The sequence below is a fragment of the Gekko japonicus genome, unplaced genomic scaffold (genome assembly GCF_001447785.1).
Source record: "Gekko japonicus isolate JY-2015 unplaced genomic scaffold, Gekko_japonicus_V1.1 scaffold369, whole genome shotgun sequence".
Lineage (NCBI taxonomy): Eukaryota > Metazoa > Chordata > Lepidosauria > Squamata > Gekkonidae > Gekko > Gekko japonicus.
Genome location: NW_015160846.1, coordinates 421,022 through 433,938, shown reverse-complemented (window position 1 = coordinate 433,938; position 12,917 = coordinate 421,022). Strand labels below are relative to the sequence as shown.

The 12,917-nt window shown below is 49.3% G+C and overlaps 1 protein-coding gene across 1 annotated transcript in view; it reads right to left on the bottom strand.

Moving 5' to 3' along the window:
• The window catches only part of TPM1 (tropomyosin 1 (alpha)), a 92,897-nt gene that overhangs the window by 69,028 nt on the left and 10,952 nt on the right, over window positions 1–12,917 (bottom strand). The window contains exon 3 of the mRNA XM_015420077.1: window positions 8,623–8,689. Coding sequence (XP_015275563.1) covers window positions 8,623–8,689 — 67 coding nt within the window. The remainder of the gene's footprint in view (window positions 1–8,622; window positions 8,690–12,917) is intronic.

Here is a 12,917-nt window from a genome sequence, read left to right as displayed (position 1 = left end):
TTTCTCCTGCCCCCCCCCCCCCCCAACAAGGCAGTGGCACACTTTGTAGTCCTAACACCATTTTATTAGGTTAATAGGTTAATTAGGTTAATAGGTTAATCACTGTATTTATTTTTAGCTGTGCATTTAACATATGAATGTTTTTATTGATGTACACCGCCCTGAGCCCTGTTCTATTAATCCTCCTTCAGAAATAGTCAGTGTTCCCTCTAAGCTAAGTTAGTGTGAGCTAGATCACAGTTTTTTAGTCTCCGGCTATGCATTTTTGACTTGGCTCAGGAAGGATGGCCCCAGAGCAAACTAAGCTATGCAGTAGCCAAATCGCTCGCTCACAATGTTCATGCCAGTAGCTCACAAAGTAGGATTTTTGCTCCCAAGACTCCACAGCTGAGAGGGAGCGTTGGAAATAGCCCGTCAAATTCTTCAAAAATTCCAAATAAAAATGTTTATAATTCCTCTTCACAGTATTCATCACGGTAATTGGTCTTATGTATGTCAAGAACGAAAAAGATGCTGTGTATTATTCAGTACTGGAGCTGGGCGGTTTTGGTGTTCCACTTTTGAGGAAGCCAAGCGATATGGCAACATGAAGCCGGCGGAGCCGTGAAGTGGATACACCAGCAGTGAGACAAGGATTTTGTGAAGAGGAATTATAAACATCTTTATCTGGACTTTTTGTGGAATTTGACTTGGACTCTTTCTGAAGGTGGATTAATAGGACCGTTTTTGTATTTGGACCGTGTACTTTTGCGTTTCTGACTCCTATTTTGTATTTTTGGAAAACCAGGTATAGGTTTAGGCTGCGATCACACATGCCTTTAGATCTGACATAGGTGCGAATGCCTGACAGATCTAAAGGGAGCAATGAGACAGGCCCCACTGCCGGACCTCCTGAGGGCACCTGGAATTTTTGGCCACTTTGTGACACAGAGTGTTGGACTGGATGGGCCACTGGCCTGACCCAACATTGGCTTCTCTTATGTTCTTATAGGAACTCTCTGTCTGGGGCAAGTGATGCTCTCTGTATTCTTGGTGCTTGGGGGCGCAACAGTGGGAGGACTTCTAGTGTCCTGGCCCCACTACTGGACCTTCTGATGGCACCTGGTATTCTTGGCCACTGTGTGACACAGAGTGTTGGACTGGATGGGCCATTGGCCTGATCCAACATGGGCTTCTCTTATGTTCTTATAGGAACTCTCTGTCTGGGGCAAGGGATGCTCTCTGTATTCTTGGTGCTTGGGGGGGAGCAACAGTGGGAGGGCTTCTAGCATCCTGGCCCCACTGCTGGACCTCCTGATGGCACCTGGTATTTCTGGCCACTGTGAGACACAGAGTGTTGGACTGGATGGGCCATTGGCCAGATCCAACATTGGCGTCTCTTATGTTCTTATGTCTGGGGCAAGGGATGCTCTGTATTCTTGGTGCTTGGGAGGGGCAGCAACAGTGGGAGGGCTTCCATTGTCCTGGCCCCGCTGCTGGACCTCCTGAGGGCACCTGGTATTTGTGGCAACTGTGTGACACAGAGTGTTGGACTGGATGGGCCATTGGCTGATCCAACATTGGCTTCTCTTATGTTCTTATAGGAACTCTTGGTCTGGGGCAAGGGATGCTCTGTCTTCTTGGTGCTCGGGGGGGGCAACAGTGGGAGGGCTTCTAGTGTCCTGGCCCCACTGATGGACCTCCTGATGGCACCTGGTATTTCTGGCCACTGTGTGACACAGAGTGTTGGACTGGATGGACCATTGGCCTGACCCAACATTGGCTTCTCTTACGTTCTCCTATGTTCTTATGATGGCAACATCTGGGAAGCGTCCCACAGTCGTTGGCAACCCATGGTGCTCCACCACGGAAGCGGAGTTAAAAGACACCAGGGGAAGTCTGGTGTTCACCGGATACGACGGGCCACGGATGGAGTTTCCCCTGTCTGATCGCTCGAGTACGCTCTCATGCTGTCGGGATGGTCTGATAATTCCATCCCGACTCAGTGCCACCACCACCCTCGCAGTATGTGCATTATCGCCCTCGGTGTGGAGCAATGCTCCCTCTAAGCTGTGGAGTCTTGTGAGCAAAAATTCTGCTTTGTGAGCTGCTGGCATTAAAGTTCTGAGCGAGCGACTTTGGCTGCTGCATCAGTTAGTTTGCTCTGGAGCCCCATCCTTCCTGAGTGAAGACCAAAATGTGTGAGCCGGAGGCTAAAAAACTGTGCGCTAGCTCACACTCACTCAGCTTAGAGGGAACACTGGTGTGGAGGTGCCATTCCACGTTTATGCGCAACCCGCAGCTACAGAGGGCTGTGTGATCTCGCAACTACTTGTCAAATTCCTCCAGAGTAAATAGCCTCGTTTCCCCTCCGCTTCAACTGGCGTGGGTGACCACAGCCTTAGATTATTCTACTCATTGGCTGTTGAATATATTTTTCATCATTTATGCATGGTCTGATCCTTTGTATGCAAGAAAGCTAATGCAATCTAAGAAAGCTAATGCAATCTTAGGATGCATTCACAGAAGCATTGTGTCCAGATCACGGGAGGTGGTCGTTCCACTCTATTCTGCTAGGGTCAGGCCTCACCTGGAGTCCTGTGTCCAGTTTTGGGCACCACATTTTAGGAAGGATGTTGACAAGCTCGAGCGTGTCCAGAAGAGGGCAACCAGGGTGGCGAGAGGGCTGGAATCCTCCTCCTCCTATTCTTCCTCATCTCCTCCTCCTCCTCCTCTTCTTTCTCATCTCCTCCTCCTCTTCTTCTTCCTCATCTCCTTCTCTTCTTCTTCCTCCTCTTCGTCTCCTCCTCTTCCTCATCTCCTCCTCCTCCTCTTCTTCCTCTCCTCCTCCTCCTTCAGAACTGCAGCTGCCATCCAAGCAGCTTCTTTTCCCAGCAAGGCCAGCCGAATTGTTTTTACCTGCATTGGAGTGACTCAAGCCTTAATTTCTGCTGCCTGAAATAATGATAGCCTTTGAACGCACAGTAGAGCCCAGAGACTTGCCTTGGCATTACTAATAAAGCTGATTATGGGGGAGACAGGTGCTTCCGGAGGAGCAGGGCCATACGCCAAAGGACCATGCACTGTCCAGACCCCCCCTATGGCCCTGCAGGGCGGAATTCACCTCTGCCAATAGATTTAAGCCCTTTGCAGGATCCCTCAAATAATAGATGTTTCCACCAGCCACCCTTGGGCACTTCAGGCCCACCCATTATCAACTACACAGGTAATGTTGCAATGTCTTGCCTTTATTTGAGGAGTACATTTCCTGCGCCACATTCTGAGGGGCTTTATAAATACCCCTGTGGGTTTTTTTTTCTAGTGTCGGGCTGTGTGTGCATAGCGTGAAGGTGCCATATTCATTTCTGGTGCATGCTTGAAGGCCCCGTTTCATGAAGGAGGTATAGGAATTTTCATGGTCTATCAAGCAGCATGCCACGGATAATGTGCGTAGGAGGGCTGCCAGGGGGTGCGGATAATGTGCGTAGGAGGGCTGCCGTTGGCAGGGGGTGAGGGACATTTGAGTTGCCAGACCCAGGCCGGGAAACTCCTGGAGATTTGGGGCTGGAGCCTGGGGAGGACAGGGACCTCAGTGGGGCCCAAGGCCACAGAGTCCACCCTGCAAAGTATCCACTCTCTCCAGGGGAACTGATCTCTGTGGTCTGGAGATGAGCTGGAATTCCGGGGGATCCCCAGGTCCCACCTGGAGGCTGGCATCCCTGAACTTCAGTGGGGCACAATGCCACAGAGTCCACCCTCCAAAGTATCCATTTTCTCCAGGGGAACTGACGTCTCTAGTCTGGACATGAGCTGTAATTCGGGGGGGGGGACCCCTAGTCCCACCTGGGGTCTGGCATCCCGAATGTGTATCATTTTCATCTCTGCGGATTGTGTGCAAATTCCTTCGTTGGAGGTGGGGCACTATCTTGTCCCCTACTTTTAAAGGGAGGAAAAGATTGTAAATATTGCCGTCTTGGCCTTGTGTAGTGTTGGATTCTCTGGTTTTAGTAGAGCCAGGCGTCACTGTTAATGTGGCCGAGAGCGCACACGGCATATCCACGCCGCAAAGCCATGGGGCTGAGTGTGCTAGCAGATTTACACAGTGGCACAGAGCCAGTAATCATATTCAAAGTTAATAAGAGTTCTTTATTATTACGGGACTCCATTCTAGACAGTATAGATGAGCGACAGAGATAGAATCTAACCTGTCTAACTACGATGGGTGTGGATGCAGGGGAAATGTGCCCGGCATCCATTGTCCCAAAGATGGAGACAGCGTGCTCCTTCTTTGTGTGTTTGTAAGAGGAAGTGTGTGTGTGTGTGAGAGAGAGAGAGGTGTCAAGCCGGAAGGAAGGAAACGTGTCCCTAAGAACAGGATTCTACTGCAAAGGGGATCTGATCAGAGAAGAGGAAGGAAAGGAGGCCATGCGTGTGTGTCCTGACCTGTTTATCTGACTAAATCTATGATGACCTCCTGAGGACTGAGGCAGAGGACAGCGCATCATCCGTCATTTTTCCAACATGTAGTCATTAGGGCATCTGTAAAAAAAAAATTTTTTTTTTAAATTAAGCAAAATTTTAAGATATCATAAAATGGTCTGGGCGCAGGCAGAAGCAACCTCTTCCAAAGGTGTCCCGGACTCCAATCATTAAGGTCAGTGCTGGAGTCTTCCTTGTGCCAAGTCACAGCCGATTTATGCTGACCCCCGCAAGGGGTCTTCAAGGCAAGTGAGTAAGCGGAGGTGGTTGGCCATTGGGGTGGTGGTTAGGAGCACGGGTTTCATTCCCCACTCCTTCAAGTGCAGCCAGCTGGGTGACCTTGGGTCAGTCACAAGTTTCAGAACTGTTTCAACAGTCCTCGAGAGAGCTCTCTCAGCCCCACCTGCCTCACAGAGGGTGTCTGTTGTGGGGAGGGGAAGGGAAAGGAGACTGTAAGCTGCTCTGAGACTCCTTCAGGTAGTGAAGGGCAGGGTATAAATCCAATCTCCTCTCTCTTCTCTTCTTCTTTGTCGTCTTCTTCATCATCATCTTCTTCGTCGTCTTTGTCTTAAGTTAAGAGAGGGCGTCAGTGTTTCAACTGCATTGGTTGCAAACCTTGTGCATGTTTAGCTGCAAGTCCCACTGAGCAAAGGGGTGACTTCCTCTGGAGTAAATGGGATTCGGGCCGGGCTGCCAGCATCTAGGAGCTGCAAGAACGAAGCCCCGTGACGTTCCTTTGGGATCCACTCCGGCCTGCTTTCCAGAGACACCAAGCAGATTAAAATAGCTGGGGTTGGCTCGACCCACCGGGTTCCAGAAAGAGACCAAACTCTGCCTCCTCATGGGGGGTGGGGGGTGGAATTAATTTATGGCCGCCAGTGGGAAGAGGCTGCAAACTTTGCCCAAGTGAAAGCTGAGAACTCCCGGTATCTGCTGGGGACCGCAGAGGAATTTTGCAAGTAAGGAGAAGACGGGGATGGATCTCGCAAGGAGACGGAGCTAAATCTTCCTCTTGCCTGCTAACAATGAGGTCACATCAACAATCCCGCCTGGATTTATGTCTCGCTGGCATCTTTCGGCCTAGGAAAGTCACCGTGCTCTGACAACAGAAAATCTAAGTCATGATAACTGGATTGGTCTTAAAAGCTGCCTCACCTGAATCGCATTTTCACAAAGTGACACGGGCAGACAAGAAGAAGGAAGAAGAAGAAGAAGATGATGATATTGGATTTCTATCCCGCCCTTCACTACCCAAGGGAGTCTCAGAGTGGCTGACAAACTCCTTCCCCTTCCCCTCCCCACAACAGACACCCTGGGAGGTAGGTGGGGCTGAGAGAGCTCTGACAGAAACGGCTCTTTTTCAAGAACAGCTCTGACAGGACTACGGCTCGCCCAAGGTCATCCAGGAGTTGCAAGTGGAGGAGTAAAGAAGAAGAAGAAGAGACTGGATTTATACTCCGCCCTTCACTACCCAAGGGAGTCTCAGAGTGGCTTACAAACTCCTTTCCCTTCCCCTCCCCACAACAGACACCCTGTGAGGTGGGTGGGGCTGAGAGAACTCTGACACAAACCGCTCTTTTTCAAGGACAGCTGTGCCAGACCCAAGGTCACCCAGCAGGTGCAAGTGGAGGAGTGGGGAATCAAACCCGGTTCTCACAGATGAGAGTCCGCACACTTAACCATGACACCAAACTGGCTCTCAACCACTACACCAAACAAACCTTCCCTTGACTCCAATAGACAGCCGCTCTTCAGGCCTGGTTTCTTTCTTTTTGTTTTAATCAGAGGTCATTTCGGGGGGGAACGCGGGGGAACGCAGTTCCCCCGGGTGAGGTGCAGGGGGCGGGGCACATGACAAAGCCGCGCCCCCTGCTTCCGGCCGCCCCGCTTCCAGCCCTCATTCAGCCAGGAGGAGGCAGGAGAAGAGGGAGGGTAAGTTGCTTCCTCCCCATCTCTCCCCACCCCTGCCTGCCTAGGGCCAGGGAGGGCCTTGGCGGGGCTTCCTCGCACTCCCGCTGGCCTTGCAGGTCCACCGCCGGGCCCCTGATGTCAGGGGGTGTGGCATATGCTAATGAGTTATGCTAATGAGTTCCCCTAGCTCTTTTTCTACGAAATGACCCCTGCTTTTAATATATTTTTTTATTTTATAACACACACTCATAACATACAAACATACATACAAAGATTTCGGGGGTTCCATTTTTGTTTTGTTTTTCCCCATTTGTTGACCTCAAACATTGTCCAGTTACATTTTTTACTTTTTGCCACCTTGTGTTTTTTATGTACATCTCTTGTTTATAGTTAAGCATGTAGTTTTTGTTTTCATCTAGTTCAGTTGTATTTATTTATTTAAACATTTATACCCCGCCCTCCCCGCAATGCCCATGATGCTAATTGTTATACTCTTCCATCCATTTATAAAATCTTGACCATGTATCCTCAAAGGATTTTTCATTGTTAGCCTCTCAATATTAAAGTCAAATTGTCCATCTCTGCTGTTTCAAGTCTTTTATTTATAATTTCTTCTTTTGAAGGTACTTCATTTTTTTCCCTCCAGTATCTGGCATAAAGGATTCTTGCAGTAGTCATTGTATGTTTGATAAGATAGGAATCTTGCTGTTTAAAATTTTTCTGGTTTTTTTTAAATTTATTTACATGCGACTTATATACCACTCATAACCCCTAATGGGTCTCAGAGTGGTTTACAGACTTTACTACTATACAGTAATGATTGAACCTACCTAGGGCCACATTTCACAAGGGGAGGGACTTCCCTATCGACACCCTGTTGGCAGCGCTTCTTTTTCTTCTCCCGGCGGGCTCCGAATTTTGTTGTTATTCCTGGCCTCTTTCTGGCTGCCTGGCGACCTTCTCCTGGAGGCTTGGTGTTTTGCGTGCAAACGTTCTTTCCGGCTGCAGCTTCCGGCTTACGTCCTTCCGGCTCCAGCTGTGCTGCGCCGTCCTGCGTCTGCTTCGCTTGCGTCCCGCATCCTGCGTTCGCTCCGCCTTCCGTCAGGTCTGGTCATCCGGAATTCAGCCGCCATTGTTGTTTCGCCACCGCTGTCTTCACCTCCGTTGCTGCTGCCAACACTCCTGGCATGGAACCAAGAGGTGGGTGCCCCCTGCCACCTAGGGCAGGTACCCATTTATCTACTCGTTTATTTATTTATCTTTCGAACCGCTGGGTTGGCGGTAACACATTCCATAAAAACAGTTCAGGTATATAAGGTACAGTATTTTTTTTAACATTCTCCAGACCTGGTTTCAATGGGTGGCACCGTTGGGGCACTTGGTGTAGAGACCCACACACCAGCGGGGGCCCCGGTACCAAACGGGGATACTAGGGAAGGATAAGCCCAAGCCAGTGGCTGTTCCTGCTGGGGCACCCCTACCCATCAGGAAAGGGAAGACCACACCCCCAGTTCCAGCCTGTTAAATATTGGGATTGAATCATCCCTGATGGAATCAGCCCAGAGAGTGGCTGAGCCTGAAGCACAAGAACAATAGCCGGCCAGGATTCTGAAAGTAGTCAATCCAGTAGTAATGTTATGTAGGTAGCCTATCACTGGAAGCGGGGTGTGTTTAGGTGTGGCAATTGCATGCTATTTAACAGAGCTGAGGCTCTGGAGTCTTGAGTGAGCAAGGGGGGCTCCTGTAGATCTTCCTGAATGACAACTTATCGTCATGCTACGGAGATCAGTTCCCTTAGAGCTAACGGCGGCTTCGGAGGGTGGAGCCTACGGATCACATCCGGTGTTCCCTCGAAGCTGAGTTAGTGTGAGCTAGCTCACAGTTTCTTAGCCTCTGGCTCACACTTTTTTTGTGGCTCCGGGGCAAACTAGTTTATGCAGCAGCCAAACGGCTCGCTCACAACTTTCATGCCAGGAGCTCACAATGTAGAATTTTTGCTCACGGGACTCCACAGCTCAGAGGGAGCACTGTTGGAAGTCCCTTCTGTTGACTTCAGGGCATTTTTACTTTTCTATCCAGTGGGTTTAAGGTTTGCAGCTTTAATTCTCGTCGATATTCCACATACCCCAGCAGCGACTGACGGACGGTAAAACTTCCGCAGAATATGCCAGAGCCGCATTTTCCTAGGAATACTTCCAGTGCCAAGGCCTTAGCAGATTAGAGCCCGAGGAACCGGGATCCTATTAAAGTTACCTCCAGCTTAAGGTCTGAGTAGCTGACAAGTGATTTAGGAGCTTTGGCATAGGGATCTTTTGACGTCCTGCAGAGAGGGGGCTTGCACATAAAGCAACGCCGGCCCAGTTGTGATTTTCTTATTGCAACAAGAACATTCGGACAATTGGGAGACTCTGGAATAAAGACCCAAACTTTCTCTGGGAAAAGGCAAGTGATCTGGGCGACTCATTCCCAAACTTGGTTTCTAAGTCTCTCACCCAGCAGCACATACTCCTCCACACAATGTTGTCTCTTTTACTTTGTCACGCTCTGGTTCCCTTCATTTCCTTTCCCATAATTGGCTTCCTTTCCCCATTGTGACCCGGGGAGCCATTTGAGCATTCTCTGCCCTGATAAATAGATTAGGCAGGGCTCCTAGGGGTGAAGAGTCAGAGGTCAGGATTCCCACGCCTGCAGTCCGTGGACAGATGGGTTTGGTCGAAAAGAGACAGACCCTCTACGAGAGGACGTAACGGCTTCTTCCAGCTCAGCACCCGGAAGCAACGCTCCCTCTAAGCGGGCGGGTCCTGTGAGCAAAAATCCTACTTTGTGAGCTGCTGGCATTAAAGTTGTGAGCGAGCGATTTGGAGGCTGCATAAATTATTTTGCCCTGGAGCCACATCCTTCCTGGGCTGAGACAGAAATGTACGAGCCCGAGGCTAAAAAACTGTGAGCTAGCTCACACTAACTCAGCTTAGGGGAAACATTGCCCGGAACCAACCCTGAAAACAAGGATGGTGAACACAAGGAGAGGAGGAGGAGGAGGAGAAGAAGAAGAAGAAGAAGAGGAGATTGGATTTCTACCCCGCCCTTCACTACCCAAAGGAGTCTCAGAGCGGCTTACAAACTCCTTTCCCTTCCCCTCCTCACAACAGACACCCTGTGAAGTAGGTGGGGCTGAGAGAACTCTGACGGAAATGGCTCTTTTTCAAGAACAGCTCTGATCAGAACTACGGCTTGCCCAAGGTCACCCAGCAGCTGCAAGTGGAGGAGTGGGGATTCAAACCCGGTTCTCCCAGATTAGAGTCCGTGCACTTGACCACTACACCAACCTAGCTCTCTTGCAGGATTGGACCAAAGGTCTAAACAGCCCAGCATCCTGTTTCTCACAGTGGCTGACCGGCAGCCCAGGGAAGTCCATGATCACGATAAGAAAGCAACTGCCTTCTACCTCGCTGCGCCCCCCCGAAAATGATACTCAGTGGTATACTGCATCTGAAGGTGGAGGTTCATTTTATCACTTTGATGGAATGCTAGCCTGTTAATCTACACCTGTTATGAAACCCATAAATTTGTCTGTAGTGGTAAAAAAAAGAGCAAGAGTCCAGGAGCACCTGAAAGACTAACAAAATCTGTGGCAGGGGAGGAGCTTTTGTGAGTCACGGCTCACTTCTACAGATAGCTGAAGAAGTGAGCAGTGACTCCTGAAAGCGCCTAACTTGCTGCAGATTTTGTTTAGTCTTTAAGGTTCTCTTGGACTCTTGCTCTTTTCTACTGCTACAGGCAGACTGAGACGGTGGCCCATCTTGATAAATCTGTCTGCTCTCCTTTTAAACCAGGGGTGTCAAACATATGGCCCGTGGGTCGGAACTGGCCCGTCCAGGGCTCTTGTCCGGCCCACAAGCAACTGGTCATTAACTTTATTGTCAGGTGACAGAGGCTGTGCATTAGGTCCCTATATACTGCCCCAGTGCTAATGAGTAATGGAGGGTGGGCAGGAGGGAGACACTTTAACGAAGTACTGTAAGAGCGTTAATGTTCTGAGCATGCTTGTATTTTGAGTAAAAAAATTAATATTGTTCATTGGGTTTGCCTGTGTCCTTTATAAAGTTTATATCTCCAGTACCTGGCATTACATTTTATGGCACACGTGGCCCACCCCGACAAAGCTCTTGTAACAAATGAGTTCGACATCTCTGTTTTAAACTGTCTAAGCTAGGAATCACAGTCAGTGTTCCCTCTAAACTGAGTCGGTGTGAGCTAGCTTACAGTTTTTTAGCCTCCGGCTCACACATTTTTGCCTTACCTCAGGAAGGAGGGCCCCAGAGCAGACTAATTTATGCAGTAGCCAAATGGCTCGCTCACAACTTTAATGCCAGTAGCTCACAAAGTAGGATTCTTGCTCACAAGACTCCACAGCTTAGAGGGAACATTGATTCACCATCATAAGGAACAGAGCAATAGGAAGCATTTGAACATCACCAGACTCCCCAACTAGCACCAGTATGTTTCAGCAGTGGTGGAGGATAGGCTACAATCTCTCTCTCTCTCTCTGACTCTCTCTCGCTCTCTCTCTCTCTCTGACTCTCTCTCGTATTTTTAAGGTGATGACTCATCATGGGAGCCAGTGCGGTGTAGTGGTTAGATTCTGAGACTCGGATCTGGACGACCCGGATTCGAATTAATTTACAAAACATTACTACTTGATCGTGCCATGGAAGCTCACTGGGTGACCTTGGGCCAGCCACATTCTCTCATCCCAACCTACCTCACAGGGTTGTTATGAGGCTAAAATGGAGGAGAGGAGTATGACGTAAGATGCTCTGGACCCCTATCGGGGAGAAAGGCAGGAGACGGTGGAATTAAATAAATAAATAAAACAGGGAAGGGAGAAGACAGAGGCTGCTTTATGCAGGCGGGCAGTCTTGGTGACCCAGCCCAATGGAGAACAGCCCTGTGGGCATTTCTAGGCAGAAGAGCCCCTGTGAGGGGGTGGTAGCAGTCGGGGGACTGAGAGCCAGAGAGCCAGTTTGGTGTAGTGGTTAAGTGTGCGGACTCTAATCTGGGAGAACCGGGTTTGATTCCCCACACCTCCACTTGCACCTGCTGGTGTGACCTTGGGTCAGTCACAAGCTCTGGCACAGCTGTCCTTGAAAAAAGAGCAGTTTGTGTCAGAGTTCTCTCAGCCCCACCCACCTCACAGGGTGTCTGTTGTGGGGAGGGGAAGGGAAAGGAGTTTGTAAACCGCTCTGAGACTCCAAGTGAAGAGCGGGGTATAAATCCAATCTCTTCTTCTCTTCTTCTTCTTCTTCTTGGTAGGGGATTTGTGCTGGAACAGTTTCCACTAATGAAGAGTTCTACTTTGAGCCACGGAAAAGGGTTCAAAGTTGGTCTCTCCAAAACTGAAAAGCATGAACGGTGGGAAGGGGCAGAATGATGACACTAATTAATACAGACAGAAATATGTAACAGGTGCCTTTCACCCCCCCCCCTTTGCGTATGTGTGGGAATACCAGTAAGTCCTGTCTGTAATCAAACACTCCACGGCTGGATGCCTTCACATTCAAGCTGCACTCACAAATCACAAATCACTGGTCAGCGCCTCTGACTGTAGCTAGACTTAGGTGCAGCTAGAACTAAGGAGACCCTGTCCAGGTAGAGCCCAGATTTCGAGCAGCAGGTAGATTCTCTTCTAGTATATTTGAAATATACTGGGTTCGAATTGAGTGTAGTGATCAGCTCATAGTTTATTAGAGATTTCAGCTTAACTCTAAGACAACTCTGGCAGGGCCGGAGGCCTGCTTCTCGGCATGCAAAACACCCCACCCCCCACACACCCCACTCCCCATGGTAGGCTATTTACAAAACATTACTACTTGATCGGTTTATTCCAGAGTCCTGGTCGGCTATTGTTCTTGTGCTCCAAGCTCAGCCAGTCTCTAGGGTGATTCAGTCAGGGATGATTCCATGCCAGTACATAACACCATTGCAGAACAGGACTAGAACGCGGGAAAGCAAAGAGAAGGGCTTTGGAGAAACGAGCTGTCTGTCATGCATCTGGACAAATATTCCCCTCTCCCAACGAAGCCTCTTTCAAGGCTGAGTCCTGGCTTAAATATTCAGCCCTTCCAGCCAAACAGACCCTCGCTCTTCAGTTTGCTCAGCTACTGAGAGAAACCCCACCCCCACCTTCTGCCTCGAGCCAGTTTTATCTATTTATCTCTTTTTAGGCTTATATCCCGCCCTCCCCGAAGGCTTAGGGCGGCTAACAACGAGGCATAAATGCCAAAGTTAAAACAATAAAAACAGAATAAAACAATACAATACATTACTATACACTAAAATGTTGGTGCTCTAAAGGTCACATAAATCATAAATTACAAGATGGGGTTCTGGAGTTGTTATTATTTGGTGTAGTGGTGAAGTGCGCGGACTCTAATCTGGGAGAACCGGGTTGGATTCCCCACTCCTCCACTTGCAGCTGCTGGATGACTTTGGGGAAGCCATAGCTCTGCCAGGGCTGTCCTTGAAAGGGCAGTTCTGTCAAGAGCTCT